The sequence below is a fragment of the Budorcas taxicolor genome, chromosome 19 (genome assembly GCF_023091745.1).
Source record: "Budorcas taxicolor isolate Tak-1 chromosome 19, Takin1.1, whole genome shotgun sequence".
NCBI classification, from domain to species: Eukaryota; Metazoa; Chordata; class Mammalia; order Artiodactyla; family Bovidae; genus Budorcas; species Budorcas taxicolor.
The window spans coordinates 42,227,287-42,253,724 of NC_068928.1; the positions used below are offsets into that span (position 1 = coordinate 42,227,287).

Below are 26,438 nucleotides of genomic sequence, written 5' to 3' on the forward strand. Positions count from 1 at the left end.
AATCTGCTGGTGTTCAAGACCCTTGTGTAAAATGGCTGTAGTATTTGCATATAACCTAGGCTCATCCTCCCATATATTCTAAATCCTCTCTGGATTATTTACAATACCTAATACAATGTAAGTACTATGTTAATCATTGTAAATACAATGTAGATCACAGGTAAAATAGTTGCTAGTGAGCAACAGATTCAAGTTTTGCTTTTTGGAACTTTCTGGAAAATGTTCCTCCCCAAATATTTTTGAACTATGGTTAACTAACCATAACTATGATTAACTAAACAATATGTGGATATGGAACCAAAGAATACACAGGGCCAGATGTATTGCTGGGTAGATATGAAGATACCTTTGAATATTCAGCGTGGCCAGCATTCTGTGGGATGGATTATTTCATCTGTCTTTTAGAGCAAGCATTTTGAGCTTAGTGTGAGTTAATAGTTTGGTTGGTTTTTTTGTTTTGTTTTGTTTTTCTATAGGCTAATTTTGAGAAGATTGAAAATGAACTGAAGGAAATCAACACAAACCAGGAAGCTCTGAAGAGAAATTTCCTGGAACTAACTGAATTAAAATTTATACTTCGCAAAACTCAACAGTTTTTTGATGAGGTCAGACTATTGTTTCTTTTAGTATTTAAGCAGCGGATATTACACCAGCACTAATGGGCCATATTTTTATTCCAATAATTGTTTTAATTTGCTAGTTTGGGAACAATACCATTTCTGCACCCTGTTTTAGTTGAAGAAATGTCAGATTCTGTTCCATTTTCCATGCAGTACACAGCCAGCCATGGTTTTGTATATTTTCGCATTTTCAGCAGTTTTTCATCTCAAGATGAGGAAAGGAACCCTAAAGTAGTTGTGTAAACATAGATGAAATTTTACATATGAAGGTAAGTGTATGCTTGAAGTTGAAGCAACAGGAAAAAGTTATACATGAAATTGAAACAAAAATTTAATCTCCAAACCTTTTGTCATTAAATTTTAACTTGTATCCTCTATGGTTGTTTGTCAACCTTTGAGCATAGTTTTAAGTACTCCAGATGGCAAGCACACTTAGTTTGAGAGCTGTTTTTTATGTTGTATGGAAAATTGGTAGGATGCTTGTTTGAAATTCCTGGATTTTCCTCTAAACTCAACTTCAGTACCTTGTAGGGGCAAAATGTTAATAATAAGTTCCTGGGTTAAAAATGTAGGTGACTCAGTTGCCAGGGGACAGCTTGCTGAAGTGACCCCACCACAAGGATTTGGAACAAGGCTCTCAAAAGGCTTCCTTCTCCCAATTAAAGCTGGGTAGGAGTCTTAGCTTTCAGTGTGGACATGCTTTTTCTGATGGCCTAAAATATGGGTAACTCTTCATTTTATAGGTGTCTTTGCCACCCGATTAGCAACATCATACATTTCATAGATTGTCCCAGTCACTATTCAGTATGCCTTCCCATAAGTTCTTTTTAAAAAAAAATTTCAGCCACGCCTTGCAGCATGTTCCCCAACCAAAGATCAAATCCATGCCTCCTGCTGTGGAGGCACTGCACAGAGGCTTAACCACTGGACCACCAGGGAGACCACCCCGTTAAGTTCTTTATTTCCTTTGCTCAACAACAAAAATTAGCAAAGCTTTTAAAAAAACAAAAGGCCTACTTTAGTTAGTATCTGATAAGTCCTCAGTTTCACTTTTAATTTCTGTGTTTTGAAGAAAAAATAACTCTCCCTAGTTCTCTAGCCTGGAGCAGGGCTTTGCCAACCAGCAACGTCAGCCTCACCTGGGAACTTGTCAGAATGCCGGTTCTCAGTCCTCACTCCAGACTTACTGAATCAGAAACCCTGAGGGTGGGGCCCAGCAGTCCGTTTTCACGAGGTGATTCTGAAGCATGCTAGTGTGAGAACCACACGGGGCTGGAGAAAGTCAGCTGAAGAAGACATGATACATTCCTCAGTAACTGAAGATCTGACTAAGAGAAACCATGCTAATTAAGAAGATCTACTGGAGCCAGGGAAAGGGGGAAAAGCTCCTAGGAATTAAATTGCCTGGTCCTGAGAATCAGGATCAGGCTACGTATCAGAGAGGGTGTGAATATTCAGTTTGCTCACTGAGTTGAGAATTTTGAGACTGACGGTAACTTCTTTCACCAATCCCCGATATCATCACATTAAAGGATGTGGGATGGTGTAATTAACTCTTTCCAAGTGTTTCAGGTCTTTTGCAACAGGCATGGTCACTTACGTCAAGTGGTTTTTGATGAACAAATAACCTGGAATTCCAGTATACTCACTGCCTAAACATCATTATTATTTAATAATATTATTAAATGATAATATATTTAATAATAATACAGCATTATTATTATTGGATCATTTGAAGAGCACTTGCTCTTTGTGAGGCATCAGCTGGGTGACATGGTCTCTGTGTTCAAGGGCTATATCACTTAGTCATGTCTGGAAACATCCACGAACACAGTGACTCCCTAGGCTCAAAGATGGTGTGCTTTTTATTCGTGTCCAAGCTGCTGCCCACAGATCCAAAGTAAACCTGGCCTCAAGATCAGAGCTCAGTTACTTTTATCATTATTGGGTACTTAGTTCTTTTACCCTGTCCCTGCTTTTTCCCCCCTTTTGATATACCCTTTAGTTTACTGCTGGGATATTGATCAGATATATGAGAATGTTTTTCATATTCTCCTGAGTTTTAAGGATTGGCATAGACTTCCTAGTCTAGTTCATTCTGGGAGAAATTCTGAAAAAAGACTGACAAATGGACTCCCTTAAGGAAAACAGTTTTTTTAACTCTTCATTTTATAATACAAAAAAAAAAAAAAAACCAATAATAGTAAAAACAAAATAAGCAGAATCACTTGGAAAGATGATATAAGATTTTAAAATAGTAACTATGGGTTTAGGAATTTTCTTTGTGGTTAATAGGTGTAAACATGAAATGCCCATCTTGAGAAGTCAGGCATGACCTTCACACCCTGTCCATTTTGCATCGTTTCCCCCGTCCTACTCACGCAAAGCATTTTTTTGAGCATGAGGCCTTGGCTGTGAGAGGCTCTTCTGCTGCTGTCGTCATCAGTCCCTCTATTTCCAGGGCCAGGAACCCCTCCTTTTCCCTCCTAGTGCACAGTCAGCATCTTGTCCACTCTCGCCATTAGCCCATAGCCTCAGCCAGGTCCCCTTCAATAGCCCCTGCCCTGCTGAGGCCAGACAGCAGTCTCAGGTGTCGCTGCCAGGACAGGAGACAGAGCCTCACAGAGTTAAGCACATCTGCACCGCACGCCTCACATGATGCAAAAGATCAGGAGACTTGGGACCTCAGGTCTCAGAAATGTAGACTTTTCATGAGCCTTTCTTCCATGCCTGAGATTATAATGTTTGCCAATGGCCTGAAACACTACCTATTTTAAACCCTTCTTTTGAGTATAATTTGGTGAATATGATCAGTAATGTACAATAGTAAGTACAGAGCAGAAATAATAATGAGTAATGAGCAGAAAATGACTAAATCAGAAAATGATTCGCTTCATCTCCAGGCATAGGGGTTATGATTGGCCAGGTGTGGAGAAGGGGAGAGGTAAACACATATTGAATAGTCTTACGATTTATGATGATTACAAATTCAACTTAGCCATTTCTTATCCAGAGCATTTTAAACGATTTGTTAATGATTATCCTTTTCTCAGTCTTCTTGCTTATGAAGAACTGTAAGAGCTGGAGAGATTTCTCTGCATCTTTTACCATAAGCACCATAACATATGAGAGCGTAAAGAAGACTGGAAAAGTAATGGTTAATGGCATGCAGAGCCCTGCCTTCCTTTCCTTCTGAGTTTTCCATCCATCTGCTTTCTTTACTTTTCTTTCCCATCTGCCATCTCCTTTGGGGCTTGCGTGAATACCTTGGGTGATGAAATGTAATTTCTTTCTCATGTCAATGGAAAGAAAAGTGTTTGCTCTTGGTCATGTAGCCTGACCTAGATGTGCTGCTTATGCTAAAGTGTAGAAATAGAACTATTGAAGTCGCGCTGGTTCCTCTTTCAAGGCATGGTTTGAGTATTCTGACTGGGGGAACGGGTAAACCAGAGGGCATAGCAAGTAATGTGGAAGAACTTTGGTAGTACTTTTATGAGAGAACCCAGATTAGGATTGAGATACTTGATGACATGGTTTTAGATATTGCTTTAAAGGCCCTCAGTTAGTGGTTCTGGACAGTTTCTCATCAGGCACAGTTATTTCATTTGAAGGATTCTTAAGTTTGAAATGGTGTAATTATTAATTAGAATATTATTGTAAATTTGTACTTGATTTTAATTCTGCCCTTTTTTTTTTTTTTTTTTTCGTTTTCTCAGAGATTCTAGATGGAGCCTCCTCCTTTAGAGGAGCACTATTTGCTTTTCCATCAGTTCTCCCCTTTAGAGCACATATTTGCACTGAGCTTTATCTTTATGGTTTACTGAAACCAGGCATTGTGAACCATGCAGTAGAGTAGACAGGAGGCTTGTGAGTTTCACTGGGTTTTGCTAAGGGACATCCTAAGAGCCAGATGAAATGCTCTAGTTACTCTGGATCCTCAAAGCAGGTTGCTTGTGGTTTGTAGTCAGCGGATTTGATTTTAAGCGGAAACAAGAACTGCGCACTTGAGAACAAGTAGTAACCCATGCCCTCATTATCTCATCTTCAGTTCAGTTCAGAAAGTTTCCCAGATCTCATGGTGGTATTTCTCTGCACTTCTGCTGTGCCCACTGCCTATCCTTCCTTTTTTTGAAAAAGGAAATTTTTTCTTTTTTCTTTTGGTCGTTGAGAGTTGATCCTGCTTCTAGAATTTACTTCCCGAACAATTGCTTTCACTTGTTTAGACTTTCAGACTTACCTAGTTTATACTCAGCTCCCCACCCCAACCCTGTGACCTTACATTTATAGTTCTGTGACTGTCAAGAACACATTTTTTTTTTTATAGCAGGGTTGGTAAGAGTAGAATCAAATTGAAATTTGGAGTGAAGATGATGAGAAAAATTCTCCTGACTTCCTTTTTATTTAGTTCTACTTTTGAAAAGGAGGATTCCCCTGGCTCACTTCTAGTCTTTGGTCAAACAGGTGGGCCGTGGATATTGAAGCTGGGGAGGTGAGGCAGTGGAGCGGTCCTTTAGCCTTCATTTCTTAGGGCAGCTCCTCCTTCCTGGTGAGAGGAAACAAGGCGAGATGTATTGTGGAGAGAGGCTGAGAGGAAACGGGGCAAGAAGTATTGTGTGGAGAAAGGCTGAGAAATGTAGGTCTGCATCTGAGAAGGTCCCGCTCCTCCATTTTATTGTATAAACTGTCGTGGTGGAAATCATTTTAAATCTCAGCAGTCCATCTAGTCCACATGTTCTGAATTGGCTTATTATCTGTTACTTCTTCACTTGACTTAGATTGTTGACTTAAGCTATGCTCTCAAGAATCCTTGGCTGTAAAGCCCACAGGAACTTTTTACTATTCCTGGATTCTTGGTCAGAAACTAAGACATTCAGGTATGTTTTCACTTTTCCTTCGCTTTATCGATGCAGTGAAGGCCCATGCCTGCCCAACTATGGTGTTTCGTACCTTTTTGGACAAAGAATACTCTAAATCCCATGGTTTGGGGCTTTTTTTTTTTTCTTTTAAATAGTGGGTGTGCTGAAAGCCCTCATGCTTTGACTTTTTAAGGGCATGGAAAACCTAAACATCTGGAGACACCCCTTCTATCTTTCTTCTGTTCAGAACAGTGACAGCTCCTTGCTTTCTTCCTGGGAAAGAGAGTCTCCATCTTTTACATTCTTACACAGGGAAAATTCTAATTTGTAGCTGCCTGGAAATTTGGTATTGAATGTATCTGCTGAGCTGCCTTGTTTTTGCTCAAAAGGAAGAAATACTTCAGCTTTTATGCACATGCAAAAATATTTTTGGTTCTTTCATGGCTTATTCAGGAAAACATAAGAGAAAAAATGGTTTCCACCAAGTCACAGGTTTATACAGGTGTCACTATCATTTAACATTTTTTTCTTTATTCCTTATTTCTAAAACCATTTCCCCAGATGCTTTACTGGGGTAGTTCTGCTTCCTTTACCTCTTGTTCCTTTTCTTCGTTTCTTCCCCTGTTCTTCTTGCCTTCCTTTTTGTGGGTATGTCTTCTCTTTTAGTGGTTTTCTTTTTTTCATCTTTATTTTCTGAACTTATCTCCTGGTTCCTCGTTCCCTGCATGCCACTAACTATTTTCATTAGATATTAATTGATTTGTGAATTCAGGCTGAATTGCATCATCAGCAGATGGCGGATCCAGACCTGTTGGAAGAGTCCTCGTCCCTCTTGGAGCCAAGCGAGATGGGAAGAGGCACGCCCTTAAGACTTGGGTAAGTACTACTTCGACCCTCTGTACTCAGCGGTGTCATGTCCATTTTTGCTGTTCAGAATAGCAGTCAGGCTGGGCATTCACTGGCTTCCAGGATTCCCTCTCTTCTGAGCCTGTTGCAAGGTGTTGCTGACTTATCTTGGGTTCAGTTCCTAAGTCATTCTGTCAACCCTCTGCTGAGTCCAGGAATCAGACTTCGGCAGTTATTTTGGCATAGCAATGCCCAGCCTCCTGTCTGACGTCTTTCCCCTCCCCTGCTCTTCACTTTCCTCCCATCCTGTGGCGTGGAACCATTCCCAGTCTGGCTCTTCTTCCCACAGCTTCGTGGCTGGTGTGATTAACCGGGAGCGCATCCCTACTTTTGAGCGCATGCTTTGGCGGGTGTGCCGGGGAAATGTGTTCCTGCGGCAGGCTGAAATCGAGAACCCCCTGGAGGATCCTGTGACTGTAAGACAAGGGAATTGTGTCTGGTGGAGTGGTCTGGTACAAGGAACTCAGAGCAGTAACATACCATGTGCCACCTGAACCTGACCCTCCTAAGAGGAGCCCTTACATTTACTCCGTTTGGGTCTGTGAATTTGAGGGACTCCTCTTTTCCTCTTCGCCTCCATCGTATGTGTACATACAGTGTATACATGATGTGTGGGATCTTAGTTCCCCTACCAGGGATCAAACCCAGGCTACAGCAGTGAAAGTGTCGAGTCCTAATCTCTGAGCTGCCAGGGAATTCCCTCCAGTTATTTCAGCTTTATGTGTTTTCCGGTACTTATCTGGGACCAAAAGAACATTAACTCTTTAATGAAAATTAAAGCAAGACATCTGGTTCCAAGTTTGGTAACAACCATGTGTACAAGGAGGAGAGATTTCCTGAACTGTGATCTTCATAAGTTGATGAAACTTTAATTGATAGTTTTTTGTCTACTTGTTTTGTTGGGAATTTTAGGAACTTAGTTTCAAGATTTATGTTGTGCAAAATAGGATGATATTCCCCACCCAGTGCTTTGGAAAGCAGGAATAACTTAACATCTTGGCATTTGACATAACAGGACAGAGTTCTTAGCATAAACCTACATTTATTTGGTGAGTCCATTCAGAGATGACAAGCAAAGATGAGTAACTGTTCTGCAAGAAATTTACTTCACTTTGCTGTTAGTGTTATTTAGAAGCCTGGAGTTGGTTATTATGTTGTCAATTATTTTTTGGGTGCCTTAAATTAGCATTTTTTTTTAAACCTAAGAAGAGAGGTTGAATTATGAGGGTTCTCAGAGTAGCTGGGTCCTTCAGCTAGAAGTAAACGGATCATGTCCTCGGGACCGAGTTAGGAGGGTGGTGACACTTAGGTTACAGTGAGTCTCCTGAAGTACCAGTTTTGTAGTCTTACTGAAGGCTGTCCTTGGGTCATGGAAACACCTCATGTGGAGCTATTCTCAGGGATATTCAGCCAGGTTCCTGGGCAACAGGAGCATTATTTTTTATCAACAAGTGGAGTAAAGGGAGGGTCTGGCTATCTCTAACAAAGCAGCTGCACAAAGAATGTGCTCCAGTTAATTCCTGGAGAATTTAGGAATTTAAGACCCATGAGCCTTACTTACTCCTTTTCTCCTCTTCCCTCTTTATCCTTCAAAGTTTTGTTTGTTTTCCTGTTACAAAAGCTCTTTAGGAACTGGAGAAAATACAGGCCACCAGAGACAGTCCTGGCTAACACCCACTATAGAGTCTTTTTCTGATCTTTCCTCCTAACCTTTGCCTCAGGCTTCAGGTATACACTTGGTATTTGGATAGATTGCCTTCCTCCCTGCCCCCTGAGGTCTAATTCAGCATGAATCATGAGACTGTGCATCAACATTTCTCCCCAGCTGCTCAGCTCCTTGTAGTTAGTCCCCTTTATCTGGAGTTTCTGAGCATGCGAGCAGGCAGGAATGACTTCCTTTCCTCTTCTCTGTACTTGAGTCATTTAGGCACTATAAGAATTATTCAGTTTGAATAGTTGAATTGGTAAATAGGGCTAAATTCTAAGAAGAGAATCAGCTTTGCATCTGTGTCAGGCTCCTCATTGAGTTTAAAAACAAGTATGGAAAGATTTTTGTAAATCTTGATATTATAGAGCAAATGTTCTTGTGGAGCTTAAGAGATGGATTGAAGATAATGGTTAAAGTGCATGGTTGCCAGACTCTTAAAGGATTCCAGTTGTTTCTATGTCACCAAGAAAGAAAGATGCTTTCTGGGTTAGAAGTTTTCTGGGTTATAAGTCTGAATTCTTGGTTTTTGGTTTGGGGCCTAGGGAGACTACGTGCACAAGTCTGTGTTCATCATTTTCTTCCAAGGCGATCAGCTGAAAAACAGAGTCAAGAAAATCTGTGAAGGGTAAGAAAAACATGCCTCCCCCCAGGGTGTAGCCAGGCCACCTATTAAGCCTGTAGAACAGTGAGACACAAGCCCTGTAAGTCCACCTTAACATGGGGAATATATTTTTTAATAATGTTAAGGTTATCTTAAACGATCAGAAATGGCCTAAGTTTATTTTTTTTTACAGACCGTCAAAATCACAATGTCCTTTTCTTGGGAAAAGTAATTAGGACTCATGGTTTATAAATTCTGCATTGTTTTGGGACAATGGGTTTGCATACCTAGCAGTGTACCATAGGCACTGTGCCCTTAAACTTTTCTGAAATTCTGCCCGTGAGATCCTTTCTCCATGCCATTTTTCTCCAGCACTTTATAATGTGATTTGTAATAACTGCTTCTGCCTTTCTTTTTTAATCTAAAGGAATTTCATAGTTACAGAGAATGCCAAGACAGTTCAAATGTTGCTTGCTGCTCTACTGTAGGCCCCTTCCCATAAATAATTATTATTGATTAGTGCATCAGTCTGGACTAACCCTGTTTTGGTCCTTCCAGTATGTTGGGATTATGTTCTGAGATTACTTAAACTGGCTCCCTGAAGCAATGTCAGTGTTCCTTAGGCTGTGTCTGCACATTCCAGGTTCCGGGCTTCCCTCTATCCCTGTCCTGAGACGCCGCAGGAGAGAAAGGAAATGGCTTCCGGAGTTAATACCAGGATTGATGATCTCCAAATGGTACACAGAGACCTCGAGGGAGTTTGTCTTTGTAAATACTGCTATAGAAGACCTTACTTCTTCCTTGAAGCACTAACAGTTTATTAGGCACTTAAGCAGCTCAGGATATGTTTGTTTTTTTTGTGTGTGTACTATTTTTAAGTCATTCCCTGAAACTCTTTCCCATCCCCCACAGGGAATGACTTAAAAATGGCATGAATTATCTTCAAATGAGACAGAGATGCTATGCACCTGAAATCATTGTTGCTTAGAATATTCAGTTCCCCAGCTCATGAATCTGAGATACGTTTATAATGAATGAATATGAATAATGAAGTACGCTTAGTTAAGAAAAAAATAATATAGAAGTACATATCAAATCAATTCTGCTTCTCACAGACGTGCTCTACCTCCAGAGGCAGCTACTCTTAATAGCTTGGTGTGTGTCCTCCTGGTCACCTTGACTCTGAACCACACCGTCTAGCCAGAGTCCTGGTGTAACCCTTGTACCCAGGAAGGAACTTTTACCCAGTTACAGTGTGTGTAGTTTGCACACATGGTGGCTGTCACAGGGTTCTAAAGAGGGAGTCATGATTTATACATACATGGAAGGAAAAGGGTGCCCAGTTGGAGTTTGGTTCCCTATTGAAAGAATGTAACGATTGCCACCTTGAAACATTAAGAAACATGTTTGACATGTTGCAACATTTCAAGCCCTCTTGTGTATGACCCACCACTTGACCCGCTGCTGGCTCCTGTTAGCTGCACTTATCAGTTTAACCAAGGGAAGAGAGTTTTCTTCGAACTGCTGATGGGTGATGAGCCATGGTAGTACATTCTGGCTTCTAGGACTGTTCTACCCCCTCCTTATGAGCAGGCTTGCAGTAGACTGTGAAGAACATGTTCAGTAGCCTTTATAAATGGCTAGAGTTCGACTTTTACAGCACCAAACTGTATGAGGTAAAATTTTAATGAAATAATTTTTTGAAGTAAAATTTTAAAAGGGATTGAATACCAAGGAGTGAGATGTAGGGGTTGGGGCAAGTTTATTAGCATCCTTCCAGAAGTTTAAATAGTCATTGTGAAATTGTCAACAACCAGGAGAGAAAGTGGAGAAGGCAATGGCAACCCACTCCAGTACTCTTGCCTGGGAAATCCCATGGACGGAGGAGCCTGGTAGGCTACAGTCGGTGGGGTTGCGAAGAGTTGGACACAACTGAGCGACTTCACTTTCACTTTTCACTTTCATGCACTGGAGAAGAAAATGGCAACCCACTCCAGTATTGTTGTCTGGAGAATCCCAGAGACGGGAGCCTGGTGGGCTGCCGTCTGTGGGGTCGCACAGAGTCAGACACGACTGACGTGACTTAGCAGCAGCAGCAGCAGGAGAGAAAGTATCCTTGTTCCTTTATTCTCAAGTGAACAAGAGTTTCCCTAGCATGCCATGGGTTTGTTTTTTTAAAAAAACCTCTCATGGAAGTTGCTTTCTACTGCCCAAGACAGTTTCTCAGGGAGCAGTCATGACTTTTTTCCTGAACTGACCTGAAGAACCAGCTATGATGGAGTACTTGTGCTAAAATGATTAATATATAGTTTTTTCCTCTTCAAAAAGATGTTGAGATTTCAGATAGATTCTTAAGCACAAGTGAGTGGTGAGTTGCTTGCCTAATTTTGGCTTCTCCCCTCTCCTGCTATAGACCTGTTAAATATTTGGTGATAAACAAGACAGCAGAATGTAAAGTGTCCCTGGCCTTTCTTCCCACCTCTAGTCGAGGCAGTATTATTCCTCCAAGGTAACTATGTGCTGGTTTCCAAGGGATCGGGCTTCCTGGGGAGAAAACGAAGCCTGACAGAAAGATCAAGCCTTATCTGCTCTGTGATGACTGTGGTGTGTGGCAGTCTGAATCCTCTCCAGAGGCCACAAGTCTCCTGTCTCCTTCCCTGGCATGGAGTCTCTGAGAGGCAGATGGTGGTCAGCAGCGCCTCTTCTCCACCGCTCCTCAGTGCTGGCTGATGTTCAGGGGCATTCTGCGGCCTGCTGTTCATAAGCAGGAATGTGACAGCTCAGTCCGTTCCTGGGCCTGGGACACTGGCTTCTTCAAGTCAGAATTACAGGCTCCATATGGAAAACCATTGCTCTTTAATGAACCAGATAAAAGCCAGTGACTGCATTGTTCAGCCATGGATTTGGTGGTAAAATTAGAAAAGCTGAAAACCATTTCCTCAGGTTTCTCTTTAGCTTGAAGTGAAGTGAATATGAACATTAGTAAGTAGAACTCTTAATTTCTTTCAATTTGGCAAAAAAAAAACAACACACAAACTTATAGTCAGAGGAAGAAAAAAAAACAGATCCCCCGCATCCCTTCTCAGAAAGCTGTGCCTCCTTGCCTTCATGTCCTGAAATGAAAGAAGGGCATTAGAAGGATTGCTCTCCTGCTCCTTTCTCTCCCCAAAGGTTCTGAACCAAACAGAGGATCACCGCCAGAGGGTTCTTCAGGCTGCTGCCAAGAACATCCGTGTCTGGTTCATCAAGGTGCGGAAGATGAAGGCCATCTACCACACTTTGAACCTGTGCAACATAGATGTGACCCAGAAGTGTCTAATTGCGGAGGTCTGGTGCCCTGTCACTGACCTTGACTCCATCCAGTTTGCGCTCAGAAGGGGCACGGTGAGTCCCCCACAGCTGGCAGTGTAGCCTCCAGCCAGGAAAAGAGGTTTCCATCACTGGTAACAGGAATCAATCACATTCTCATGGCATTTTTGTCTCAGAGTTCTGCAATTTACCCACCTTGTACTCGCCTTGCATCCTGACAGAACATCTCATGTATCCTTATTTTCAAATGTAGCAATTGTAATTCAGAAAAGATTAAATGATTTGATCATATCCACATGATCCTTCAGGGTTACTCACACTCAGAACATCAGTTTCCTGGTCCATTCTCTCTGACAATTAGTCTAGGTACATAGTATAACCCTTGCAGTTCCCTTTAGTAGTTAGTTAGAGCTACTGCCCTGTCTAAGCCTCTGATCTAGGGGCCAGGAGGTACAGAGATGTAAAAAGTAGGCCCTCAAGTATCTACTGACTTGAAGAGGCTGATGTGAAACATATAAGACAGTCTGTGCCAAGAGCAGTTTATGTGTGTGGAGGGAAGGAAGGTGCTAGCTTGTCCAGTGAGGATGGTAGTGGCATTTACTCAGTGCTTTGAAGACTGGATAAGATGTCTGTTGGCAATAACAAGAAGTAAACAGTCTGGCCAAAGGCAAGTACAGTGTGACCATGCATGGTTGGGCCAGAACAGGAATTGTAGCGGGTGAGCCGAAAGAGCAGGGGGTAAACCTGAGTCAGGGAGCCAGAAACCTGATTATGAAGGGTCATTAATACCAGATTAGTGGGTTTAAGTTTTATCCTAGAGGGAGTAGAGAGACACTGGAAGTTATTTAGCAGTGAAAGAACATAATGATCACAACAGTGTTTTGTTTTGTTTTTTTTTTCACAACAGTTTTAAAAGAATAATCCAGGGACTTCCCTGACAGGTCAGTGGCTAAGATTCCATGCTTCCACTGCAGGGGGTACAGGCTGAATCCCTGGTCAGGGAACTAAGATCTCATGTCCTGCATGCCTCAGCAAATCAATCAGTCAGTTTCAATCAATTAAATAAAAGAGTAATCCACTGATAGCGTGGGGGTTGGATTGGGGAGCTGAGAGAGCCTACAAGTGGGAAGACAGTTAGGTTACTGTAAACAGTAGTAAGTGATAATGACCTTGCAGTAAGACCTGGCAACGGGAAGAGCAAATAGTGATGAATTTGTGAGACATTCTGAAGGAAGTATCTGTTGATAGACTTGGTTTTTAGCAATGTACAGGAGAAATACAAGGTTATCAGCTGGATAACTGGTAGAATAATAGTTCCATTAATGGAAGTAGAGATTCAGTAAGAGAAACTTATTGATTGGAGAAGGCTGCTAAGTTCAGTTTCAGTCACATTGAGGGGTTGGACACAAATCCATGTGGAAATGTAAAACAGATGATGAGATAGTTCTCAAAAAGAAAGGGGAAAATGCCTCTATTTGACAGGCCTGGAGTATTTACTGTCTGCTAAGGTTTCCACTGCATACAGATGCAAGAAAAATATGTCCTCAAGCTTTCTGTCCGTCTTGCTGTGGCAGCCCAGATTGAATGTGAGAATGCATGGGAAGATTTTTGCACTTCACAAATAACCTTGTGAACAGTAAAAGCCTGCTTTACTCAAAAAAAAGCAAAATGAAAGAAATGGGATACATGAGGTTGGAAGGGAATGAGACCTCCAAGAAAGAAAACAAGGAGTTAATGATAGAACCTTGGGGGCCTGCAGTGTTACAGGCAGGGGAGGAGGAACCAGCAGAGACAGGAAAGGCATGGCTGGTAAACAGAAGAGGAAGCTCTCCAGGGTCAGGGGCTTGCATGTCAGAGAAAAGATCTTTGGATCTGGTGATGAGCCAGCCACTTTGACCAGGCATGGTCTGCTAGACTGAGGATTAAGAGTAGGTGGTAAAGAGGGAAAAGTCAGAAAATAACTTTGCTTTCTTCATAAAAGCAAGAGAGAACAACGACACTCGTAGACAGATAAGGATATCTTCAGGGAAGAAAGTACCACGTTTTCTTTGTTTATACATTTTAGACTTAATTTTTTTGTTTCACGGTAAGGATATTCTTCCCAAGACTTCGTTTACACGTGTCATCATAAATTTTATAGCTAGTTCTAGTGTGCTCAAAGTCTGGAAAGATTGAGATATAATTTACCTGAAAGAAAATACACATATTTTATGTGTACTATTCAATGAGTTTTGACAAATATATATGCCTGTGAATCCACCACCATAATCAGAAGGGTGACCTGATTCTGATCTGTGCTTGATGTTTCCCAGGAGCACAGTGGTTCCACCGTGCCCTCCATTCTGAACAGGATGCAGACAAACCAGACTCCTCCCACCTATAACAAGACCAACAAGTTCACGTATGGCTTTCAGAACATAGTGGATGCTTATGGAATTGGAACTTACCGAGAGATAAATCCAGGTAAAAAAGCTTGAATCTTTTCCCTCTGGAGATTTTATTCTGTTTGTTATTTCTTTTAATGCTTCACTTTGAATGCAATTGAACAATTGCATTGGCTCAAGACTGAAGATGCTGTCCAGGCCTCAGCTCTTATAGAATTCCTGTGAAGAGGTGCCTATCTGGATGTAAGGAGTGAGGTTTGTTGCCAGGTGGAACTCCTTTAGCAGGCGATTTTTTAGGAATTTTATAGGCATGAGCTCCATAGATGGGGTTCCTCTGTCCTCACGGCTATATAGCACCTGGCTTTCACTCACATGCCATTTGCTGGAACTGCTTTAAGTAAAAAGTTTTCCCAAGGTCATTGACATTTTAGAATAGCTTCCTGGTTTCCAGGTTAGATAGAGAAAATATAGCAATTGTTGACCATTTTAAGCACAAGGCAGATTTTCCTCTGTTCAGAGAGCTGGTGATGAAATCGAGAGTCAGGTAATTCATGTTCAGTGGGAGTCTTCTGCAGGACCCGCTCTGCTTCAGATTCTGAACGTTCTCCCACTTAACCTGGTGGCTTTATTCAGCTGGTTGCAGTGCACAGGGGAGGAAAGTTGGCCTGTCCCAGGAGCAGCATCCCAGGGGTGAGAGAGAAGGAATCAAGAGACAAACCCCCCTGGTGCCAAGTCTAAAGACAAAACCTTCATTTCCTGTGTGATTCTTTGTTGAAAATGCTGGTGGTACCTTTGTGAGTCTGTGCAAATCCTGCTGTGGACATTATTTCCTGGCAGTCCCTCTGACCAGCAGCTTGGGAATGAGTCCCTTTTATACTGATCTTAGATTATGGAGAGGGATGTGATGTGTTGGGAGCTGCGGTTTTCTGGAATTTGTCTTTTTTCTCTCTTTGGTCTCTTGATAGCTCCATACACCATCATCACTTTCCCTTTCCTGTTTGCTGTGATGTTTGGTGACCTTGGCCATGGCATTTTGATGACCCTTTTCGCTGTATGGATGGTGTTAAGAGAGAGCCGGATCCTCTCCCAGAAGAATGAGAATGAGGTGATATTTTGTCTGTTTTTGATAGAAACTCTGAACCATAAGATAGTATTATTATTTTCTTGACATATTTCTAATATTTTTCTCCTGTAATCTTTGGCTGCGTGCTGTTTTTGTCTCTCCATGGTGCAACAGGTTTATAATAATTTTGTACATACAGAGGGATAATTCAGTCTTTTCTCCATGATTGATGGAAATATATTTTCTTTTTACTTATTTGTTGAGGTATTATTGATTTATAATCTTACATTAGTTTCAGGTGTACAGCATAGTGATTCCAAAATTTTATAGATTACACTCCACTTATAATTATTATAAAATGTTGGCTATATTCTGTGTGCTGTACAATATATCCTTATAGCCTATTTATTTTATACATCGTGGTTTGTACCTCTTGAGTCACCTGCCTCTATCTATCCCTCTCCCCTTGGCTCGCCCCACTGGTAACCACACAGTTAACACTAGTTAATTCAAGAATGAACTAATGTCTAGGTTACATCTGCGTTGGTCTGGAACTTGATAATTTCTCAAGCATCCATTATGAAAATTATGATCTGGAAGTCTTTGATCCATAAGAGAAATTTTAGAGACTAGAGGAGCTATGTTCATTTTAACACTAAAGAGGCCATGTGCTGTGAAAGTACATTTCTTGTTAGCATTGTATTTTGGTCTTTACTTCAAGCTCTCTGACCCAGAATGGGGTAAAAGTGGCGAGAGAGGAGGGGGCTAGTATATTCTGAATGACATTGTCACAACTTGAGCTGCAGGGATTATGTTTCATTGGCCTCTTTCTTCTGGCTCCCAGATGTTCAGCACTGTATTCAGCGGCCGGTACATCATTCTGTTGATGGGCGTGTTCTCCATCTACACTGGCCTCATCTATAATGACTGCTTTTCCAAGTCTCTTAATATCTTTGGGTCATCCTGGAGCGTACGGCCGATGTTCGATATATACAACTGGACGTAAGTTGCCAAGAAGCTGAAAGTCAAAGCTTATTCCTTTTATGTCCAGCTCTGGATTTCCAGATACGTGGTAAACCAGCACTTCTTTAGGAAGTGTTTGACACCGTTTCTGTTCCAAAAGAGTGTAGTGTCTCCTCTTATCTATGCTCCGGCCTGGGAAATGCTTTGTGATTTGTTCGGTAGTATCAAGGAACTGAAACTGTAAATTAGGTGCATTGATTCTTTTTGTAAGTTAAAAGCAGGTCTCCCGATTTCCCTACCTGGTCTTGTATGTATGTTTAATCTTTCTCTTTGTCATCTATGATCCCTTCTCACTCTCTAATACTAATCCCTCCTCTGTTATTGAAAAGACAAGGTAGCTTATAGTAGTTTCTCTGGGGATCAGTTTCTGGATCCCAGTGATTCCCTCTCTTGATAAAAAAATAAATGGTGGTTTTCTCCTAACATGGTAGGGAAGAGACACTTCGGGGGAACCCTGTCCTCCAGCTGAACCCAGCCGTCACTGGAGTTTTTGGTGGACCATATCCTTTTGGCATCGATCCAGTAAGAGCACTTCTTTTCTATGTGTCTGACATGAAGTTGTTTTTTTAATTGGCCATGCCACATGGCTTTTGGAATTTTGGTTCCCCAACAAAGGGTTGTGCCTGCACCCCCTGCATTGGAAGTGCAAAGTCTTAACCACTGCACTGCCAGGGAAGTCTCTAACACCAAAAGTTTTAACTGAAACCCAGAAGTGAAAGAATGAAAATGAAGATAAATAGTTTTTTTTTGGAGTTTTAGGTAACATTTTTAGAAAACTTCAGTGTATCTGTCCAGAGTACTTTAAAGCCACAAGAGACCCAGATGCCTTGGGGAGCCATGTTATTTTTCCTACATGACTTACTTCAGAGATGGCTAATAATACTGACTCTGGGAAGATTGATTTTTTCAAGACTCCTTCCCAGTTTATTTCTGTTTAACTTAGTTTCATTTTTATTTTTAGCAGATATTTTAATAAAGCAAAAATAGCTCTTTATGGATTTTAGATTACCATTCTTATATTTACATACTTAAAAAACTTGTCCCAGAGTTTTGTTTTTTTCAAATGTGTAAGCAAGTAAAGTAGGATCAAATCTTTTGTGTTATGTGCTTAAACAGAGGAGGTAGGGAGGAATTTAAGCATTAGATTGTAAGGATTACAGAATTCCAGAGGAAAAGCAGATCATTGCCAGAAAGATTGAGGTTTCTTATTAAAAAAATAAAGGAATTAATCTGGCCTTTGAAAAATATTGCAGATTGTTAGAGATGAAGAGAAGTATGTGCAAAAGCATAGAGTTAGGGAGATAAAAAGTTGATTATTTTAATTCTTATAGAAGCTAATGTTACTGAAGTGCTTACTATGGACCAGGTACTGTACTGAACCCTCAGCATATCTTATTTATCTCCAAACAATTCTATCGGGTAGAGACTGCTGTCTGTGCTATACAGATAAGGAAACTGATACTTGGAGATATTTCATAACATTTCATATGTGCATTTAACAGATGTTTACTGAATCCCTATTGTCTATTAGGCGTAGCAGCTGCTGGTGAAACACATCGTTCTAAGACATAGCTCCTGCCCTCAAACACCTGGAATCTGATAATAATACTATCTCACATTTCTGTAGTGTTCTGTAGTTACAGAGGTTTTGTTGTTGTTGTTGTTGCAGACATTTGATGCTTACAGGGTAGGTACTGAGTTTAAAGTGCCTGTGGGTCATCCGGGTATAAATGTCCATCAGGCAGTTGGAGTTGCAGAACCTCAGGCCAGACTGGGGCTGCAGAGAGAACCAGCCAGAAGTTTTCAGGTTAGAGGTCACTGAGGATGAACTCTTCATGAAGAGGCTAGTTCAGAAAAAAAGATACTGGGCTAGATGCTGGACGATCTTGCCTAACAGGTTACAGAGTTTGCTTTTGGTCTCAGAGGTGACAGGGGGATTCTTGGAGGTTTTGGCACAGGGACATCGCTGCCTCAGAGTCATTACTTAGGAAACATACACTGATGGCCAAAGTGGAGACAGAACTGTCAGGAAAATTTGACAGGCATCCAGGTCTTAAGCGACGAAACTGAAGGCAATTAATATTTAAAAATAATGGAAGGACAGCACCACTGGGTTTCAGCCAGCATCTACAAGATAAATGTCCCCAATTTCTTCAACAAATATTTTGTAATGAATAAAAAAGAGCTCCAGGGAGAAGCTATAGAGACTTAAAAACTGTATCAGCAGTTGCGTGATACAGTGACTAATTGGACTCTACTTTGAATAAATGAATTATTTTTAAAAATATGGATGCAGTCAGGAAAATTTGAATATTAATGATTCCATGGTATTACAGAAGTCATTGTTAATGCTTTGGAGTGTTATGACAGTACTGTTGTGATTTTTTTTTTTTTTTTACTGCACCAGGCCTTAGCTGCAGCACGTAGGGTCTTCAATCTTGTTGCAGCAAGCAGGTTCTTTTAGTTGTGGCATTCAGGATCTTTAGTTGCAGCAGGCAGGATCTGGCTCTCTGACCAGGGATTGAACCCAGGCCTCCTGCCTTGGGAGCACAGAGTCTTAGCCACTGGACCACCAGAGGAGTCCTTTGTGGTCATGTTTTAAAAATGAGCTCTTACCTTTTAGAGATCCATGCTGAAATGTAATATGTGCAGGTAAAAGGATATGATATCTGGATTTTGCTTCAAAATAATATGGAGGTGGGGCATAGGTGAGGTAATTAATGATGAAGCAAGACTGACGAGAAGTCAATAATTAATCATTGCAGCTGGGCCATAGGTACATAGGAGTGTTATGTTATTCTCCCTGCTTGTGTGTATGTTTAGAATTTCTACAATTAAAAAAAAACTTTTTCTACAGTAGGGAAATTTTTTTCCGTTTGAGAACTATTTGTAATGCCTTCTGTCTTCTTGGGCTATGATAGATTTGGAACATTGCTACCAATAAACTGACCTTCCTCAACTCGTTTAAGATGAAGATGTCTGTCATCCTTGGTATCATCCACATGTTGTTTGGAGTCAGCCTGAGCCTTTTCAACCACACGTGAGTTGCTCTGTTTTGTCCTAAGAATTCGCACAGTTCAGACAGTGCTTTTGCCTGAAGAAGTCATAACACCTTTAGGAGGAAATAATAACTCAGAGCACTGTTCTGTATTGAAGAAGTGCCTTTAAAAAAATCTCACTTCTTCAAATGAAGCTTGCTTATTAATATTAGTCCCTTAACAATGTATGAGTTTCCCAGGTGGCGCTAGTGGTAAAGAATCTGCCTGCCAGCGCAGAAGACACAAGAGACATGGGCTTGATCCCTCGGTCAGGAAGATCCTCTAAAGTAGGAAATGGCACCCAACTCCAGTATTCTTGCCTGGAAAATCCTATGGACAGAGGAGCCTGGCAGGCCACAGTCCATGTGGCTGTAAAAAGTCGGACATGACTGAGCCCCCGAGCAGACAACATTCAATCATTCTCAAGATCTTTGTTAAAAAAACAACACCTTGTGTAATTTTCATCAAAATGGAAGTTATGTTTTTTTCCCCATGATGTGTAACTCACATAAACTTGTGAATTGTAGTCTCAGAGGGTACTTGCTTTTCCCATCCCTTTCTCACGAGAGATTGACGGGGATGGTATTGGAGCTGTTCAAGGCTCAAAAGTTTGGAAGTCATTGTTGATCCTGCCTGTCTCTGTTGCCTCTAGTGCTTCTGGCTGTTGCTTCTTAAAGTGTTCAATTCTTAAACACAGAATTGATGGAAAGTTAGGTAGAACGTCTAGGGAGAGCAGTCCACTTGGTATGAGGTGACCCTGCGTCTGTTCACTGTTAACATTTTTTTCTGTCTTACTTTTTAGCTACTTCAAGAAGCCCCTGAATATCTACTTTGGATTTATTCCGGAAATAATCTTCATGACCTCTTTGTTTGGTTACTTGGTTATCCTTATTTTTTACAAGTGGACGGCCTATAATGCTAAGACATCGGAGAAAGCACCAAGCCTTCTGATCCATTTCATAAATATGTTCCTCTTTTCTTACGGGGACTCTGGTAATTCAATGCTGTATTCTGGACAGGTACGTCAATCTAGAGGTGGACTTTTCTCAGGTTGTTAGCCTAGGTCAGGAAGCCAGATGTTTCTGTGACCTGAAAAAAGCCTTTGAAACTCCTTTTTGGTCCACACATTCAGATCTAAATTCAACCCAGTCTCATTCTTTGGGAGAGTCGACTGTAATTTTCTGTATCCAGGCAGAGTGGAATTTATAACTCCCATCCTATGGGACAAGCCTGGGCTTTGCTGCAACATCTAGTTATTTTGAGAAACTGATTATGTTTTTTATTCTTAGATCAGTAAGAAAGAACTATTTTAGGGGAAATCTATGCTAGAGTTGGAAACTGCACATTTGACTAATACAATGTGCATTTTCCTCCTTACTTTGCAGAAAGGAATTCAGTGTTTCCTGGTAGTGGTTGCACTGCTGTGTGTCCCTTGGATGCTACTGTTTAAACCACTGGTCCTTCGCCGTCAGTATTTGAGGAGGAAGCATTTGGTGGGTATATTTCTGTTGCTGAAAGTTACCAGATTTTTTTTTTTTTTAATCGGTGCAGTTCCTCATTGGATGTAATGAGTTGTGCATAACCTGTATTCTCTTAAAATGCACTTGTGTTGTATCCCAACATGAGCCCTGGACCAGCTGAAAAGAAAAAAACAAACATGTAATTGCTGTTCAGACAGCCAGATACTCAGCTTTGAGTAGCCCAGGTGGCAAGAACAAGTCATAGTTTTCACCTTTCCTGATGGAGCTTTGCTTATGCTGTGCTCAGCAGAATCTAGGTCTGGGCCCGTCTCGCTGCAGCAATAGCCGAAGCAAGGCTGCCGGAGCTGCAGACGACGAACCCACTCATGTGGTTTGCCTGGGCAACCACAGGGCTGACACCAAGACATTTTCTTTTAAAATGAGACCATGATACTTTCACCAGCCAAAACATCCGGTGTAGGGAAGGATTTTGTTTAAAGCACATCGATGTTTTTTCTTTTTAAAAAAGCAGCATACATACTTGTGCTTACTTTATGTATGTGTGCATCTGAATTACACACACACACTTAAGTTGCCAAATATCCGTTTCTGGCACTGCAGTAATGCTTACTTATTACATTGCCTGGTAAAGCCTAAAAGATCGTATTGCATGACTCTCATACGGCTGTTAGATTGTTACTCCTGTTGGAGAGCAGCTGAGTTACCAGACCATCCTTCTCCCTTTTCTGACCATCTCCATCCTTCCATGTGCCCTCCATTCGTCTCCCCTTTCACTCCCTCCCTCTCTTGTTTCCTTCTCCCTTCCTCTTTTCTCCCATTCACTATCAGGAAGGGCAACCTGTGGAGGCCCCAGTCAGCCCAACCCCGAGCCAACAGGGACTAGAGGCAGCAGCGGCTGCAACAGTGAGTGAATTAAAACCAATGAACCATCACATATTGTTTAAAGAGGTGGCAAACAGTGCAGCAGAATTCTTTCTAAGTATGTTTGAGAGCATGGGCCATGTGTGCTCTTGGGAATTTTGTCCTTGTTACTCACTGAGACGATGACAGAAAAAACCTCCACCTCTTAGGAACAGATTCTAGTGTCATCTTGACCACTAAGTTTCCATTCAGTGTGTAAGTACAGTCATGTCTGTGAACGCAGGGCGTTTGTCATACCCTCTCCAAGCCCATCGTCTTAATCCAAGAGGGCAGCTCTTGGACTCATCCATTGTCATGTGTGTATTTTGTGACCCTGTGTTGGATGATTTTTTCCATCATGGATTGAGAATATCCCTGTGATTCTTGAATTGATTTCCCTCCACTTTCAAGATCTACTTCAAAGTGATGGTTGGACATTTGGTCCACGTGAGCTGTGACTTACTCTCTTTCCAGTGGAGGCTTGTATGTGTCTCCTTTTCTGTGAGAGACTCAGAAGCCCTCACATCCTCAGCTGTTCATTGGGACCTCATCCCTGCCATGTGTCTCGTGTACTTTCCGGCTGGTGTAATAACAAAGTCATCTTCTGTTTCAGTCTTTCCTTCTTCCAGTGCTAACTCATGATTCAGTGACAGCCTCTGAACCTTAAGCATTTCATTATTTGTCCTCAAAACATCTCTTAACCAAAATCTTAAAATGCACTAATACCAAATTAGCCCGATCTATTCTAGGTAATAATGAATCTGTAATATTTTTGAAATCTCACCAGTAACGGTTCTTCATGTTCTATTGTATTCTAGTGGCATCATACTCTTTTAAATAAATGAAATATTTAGATGGTGACTGTTTACTTCATTAGGTGTTTCTGATCCTTTTAACTCCAAAAACTAATTATTCTTCTAGAACTAGTCTAAAAAGGCTGATATCTTGAATCAGAAGATATTTAAATGTGGCTGCTTACAATTGTTTTCAAATGGGGACTTACCCTCTTTTATAGAGGGGAAAAAAATACCCTAAAGCACCTACTGTCCATGTATTGGCATTCTTCCCGTGTGCTCCTCTTTCTTCTAGTCTTAGTTTAAAGTGTGCTTCTGCTGCATCAGTCTCGGTGCTTTTAAATCTAGCATCCTCTTCTGTGATACTGTCCAAGTTAAAAGTCTCCGGTCGGGAAACCTGCTCCTTCGGAAGGACTCCTTAGCCCACTGGTTCTTTAGCCAAACATCTGTTTCTGGAGAGCAGCCTGACTGCATCAGGATGATCACTCCATTAGGAGGGCCATAGATTCTTGACCCCAAGAGCTGAGGATATGAACACAGATCTGGCTTTGTTCTGTCCCCTGTCCTCTTGGTTGTCTGTAAGCAGTGTATCATAGTTTTAATTTTTTCTTTTCTTCTTCCTGCTGATGTGTGTGTCTCATCTCCCTTCCTGTAACTCACACTTCCTCTGTTCTGAAGGGACACCTATTCTGTCTGGCTGGGAGGTTTAACCTGGCTGCCCCCTCACTTCATCTGCTGGTTGGGGAAAACTTCAGAAACGACTTTATGCTTTAGGTCCTAAACCCTGCTTCCACAACCCAGGCACCCAAGGACCCACCCCAGGATGCTCAGGAGTCCTGTCCTGTCACCAGTGTGGTGCAGAAGGTGCTGCAGAGTGTACACTTGTGTTACAAGTTCAGTCCGCCTCTCGGGGGTCATCAAGTGTAACAGTTACACAACCTGGAGGTGCCCGAGGCAGTTCCCAGATCTGATTACACGTCAGAATCACCTGATGAACTTTGAACTTGTTTCCTAGGTGTTAGAACAGAACAGAGAAGTGGAGGAAGACAGAGAGATTGCCCATAATGCCATGACCCCTCATGGCAGTATGTGTCACCCCCTTCTGACACGAAAAACTAAGAGCAATAGGTGCCCTTGGTTAGGGCTCCAAACAGTGCTGACAGTGAAGCTTCCCCCACCTCCTCCTCCAGGCTGTTGTTAGCAAGTAGGGAATTTTGCCTTTCAATTTTTTTCTGCCAGTATCAGCATCTGTCTGCCATCTATTGATAGAAATACGTATATACGTATGTACAGGTGTATATATTTAAAACACATTAGCAATTGGGTTTTAAATTGTAGCACTTTTCTGGCCCTTGACTTATTGTTTCATCACAGTACCCTTAGAGTTGCCCAGCAGTCCATAGGACTGTCTGTTGGTTGTGCTAAAGTTATGTCACCATCCCCTTATAGATGGCTCTGGTGGTTGCTCCCAATTCTTTCTGTTCCAAATAATACAACATCCTTGTCCTTGTATCCTGATAAAACTTCACAGGCATAGGTGTTCCTAGCAGTGGGCTTACTGTCTCAAAGGGCATGCATTTTAGGGGGCACGCCTTTTCAGTTTTGGTAGACAATCAAAACGATCATACAGTTTGTCCTCGGGGAAATATTTTTTAAGATACAGATTTTCTAGGCCCCACCCTAGACCTATTAAATTTACCATTTCTAGAGGTGATATTCGAGACTGTCTATTTAATGAAATGCAGCTTTCAAGGTGATTCTGATACAACCGGTTCTCTGACGAGCACGTGAGAACCATTCCTAGAAGAAAAGAAAGAATCTGCCCAAACCTGGAGGGTCGGTGGTCGTATGCTGTGGTCAGAGATGCACACCAGAGGTGAAACGACGAGTGGGGACCTTGGGGTGGCTGTCCCAAAGCGCTTGCATATTGTTGGTTGGTGCTGCTTGGAGGCCATTTTCCAGGAAAGCCGTCTGAACTCTTGCCTTGTTTGGCTCCCTGGGTGGCAGCCACGTGAAGTAGGTCTCAGAGCTCTTTCCTTGGTTCCTTTTCACTCTAGTGGCAGGTTAGCACTAATTGGTATCTGCCACACTTAACCCCAGTTCTGCCTGGTTTTTGTACCCAAAGAATCCCCTTGCCTCAATAAACCCAAACTTTTCCAGATCAGGCTGACTTAGAAATTCTGGTCCTGGGGACCCTGCTCAACATGCCTGTGGAGTGAGAGGCAGCAGGCACCTAGTCAGCATCTGCCCGCATGCCTGTGAAAAAGTTGTGTTAGCACTCAGAGTCCTCCCCTGAAGGACAGGGGCCTAACTCAGTATTCTCTAGCTGCAAGCTAATGTACATTAAGCTTTTTTTCCCCTGTTCTGTGTGACCTAGAAAGTCCTTTGTTCCTGGGCAAGGACCCAGTACATTTGGGGGAGAGGTTGGTGAAACTGTCAGGCTCCTGTTGAAATCTTAGCCGACCAGGTTGCAATCACCATGTCATCTGACTCCCCTCCCTCTTAGAAAGTGTAATCTTTAGTTCCAGAAAAAGTTAGGTCATTGAAGCCTTTACAGATAGAGTCACGCTTGTTAGGAGAGTCTGTTCCTACTAAGTTTGCACGCAAGCAGGATTCTCAGTTGGCATTGGCCAAGGCGAGGTTGGTGTCTCTTGGTGCAGCAGAAACTGCTTGTTGCCTCTGATCAGACTGAGGTGGTACATGTAGTTCAGGCTGGGCCTGGGCAGAGGTGGTTGGGGTGGGAACAGTGGCTTGATTTTACTTAGCTGTTCCATCAGCGGGTTTTGTTTTTGTTGTTAGAATATATGCTTTTCTGAGGTTTGTATGTACTAACCATCGCCCTTCCCCACATCACAGAATGTCACATTAAAGCCCAGGCAAATTCTACTCTTTCTGTTCATCTGTGTAGGGAACTCTCAACTTTGGTGGGATCAGGGTGGGCAACGGACCGACAGAGGAGGATGCTGAGATTATTCAGCATGACCAGCTCTCCACCCATTCAGAGGACGCGGAGGAGGTAAGATCAGTGGTGTGGGCTTCCTCTCCTCCCATCGGGTCAGCCCTAGTCTTGTGTCCCTCAGTGGCCTCACTCCTGTCTGCTCCTTGAAAGATGAAAATACTAACACTGAGCATCCGCCTGCCTTCTGGACCTCTTAGGGCCCCTCAGCTGTTTTCCAGTGGCCCCTGCTCTAAACTCCAGGTTTTGCCTGCTGAGCTTGTAGCATTTTGTTCTGTTGTCCGGCTTCTTGAGTTCCACGAGGCCTGCAGTAACCCTGTGCGTGAATCAGTTACTGACCACTCTCCTCAGACTGAGGCAGAGCCAGCCCCAGTGCCCCAGCTCTGACAGCAGAAACCCGGCCACTTTTGGTGGCCCCTTCGTCCCTTGCCCCTTCTCAGACTGGTTCCCGTGTGAACTTCAATCACTGGGTTTTTGAAGTCCTGTTCCACTAATGTGCTCTTGTGGCAGACATGTTCCGTGAGCCTTTTAAAGGGGTTACTTGCCTACTTTTTAAAGGGAGGGTGAAGTCTGAACATGCTAGACTTTTCCTTAAACCACCACCTCCAAGCTCAGTTTTTTTTAAATCAGTCTCCTTGCCTGACCATTTGTACCACAAAGCCTCTGAGCTGAACTTTGGATCTCATCTATCCACTATATTCTTTTGAAAGCATAAAGAATAGGAATTGGAGACCCAGGGGACTGAACTGTGCAGTATGACTGACCGCGTCTACTGTGTGTATGACTTTTTTTAAAATAG

At 42.1% G+C, this 26,438-nt stretch overlaps 1 protein-coding gene across 2 annotated transcripts in view; it reads left to right on the forward strand.

The window, feature by feature from the left end:
* ATP6V0A1 (ATPase H+ transporting V0 subunit a1) overlaps positions 1-26,438 on the forward strand; it is a 53,382-nt gene that overhangs the window by 14,998 nt on the left and 11,946 nt on the right. The window contains exons 5-18 of one of the 2 annotated variants that reach the window (XM_052657585.1): positions 477-605; positions 6,249-6,352; positions 6,672-6,798; positions 8,633-8,715; positions 9,335-9,428; positions 11,863-12,075; positions 14,313-14,463; positions 15,350-15,489; positions 16,292-16,449; positions 16,902-16,992; positions 19,392-19,510; positions 20,311-20,527; positions 20,894-21,001; positions 25,592-25,699. In XM_052657585.1, the coding sequence (XP_052513545.1) occupies positions 477-605; positions 6,249-6,352; positions 6,672-6,798; positions 8,633-8,715; positions 9,335-9,428; positions 11,863-12,075; positions 14,313-14,463; positions 15,350-15,489; positions 16,292-16,449; positions 16,902-16,992; positions 19,392-19,510; positions 20,311-20,527; positions 20,894-21,001; positions 25,592-25,699 (1,842 nt within the window). The remainder of the gene's footprint in view (positions 1-476; positions 606-6,248; positions 6,353-6,671; positions 6,799-8,632; positions 8,716-9,334; positions 9,429-11,862; positions 12,076-14,312; positions 14,464-15,349; positions 15,490-16,291; positions 16,450-16,901; positions 16,993-19,391; positions 19,511-20,310; positions 20,528-20,893; positions 21,002-25,591; positions 25,700-26,438) is intronic. The other variant, XM_052657586.1, reaches the window with a different exon arrangement.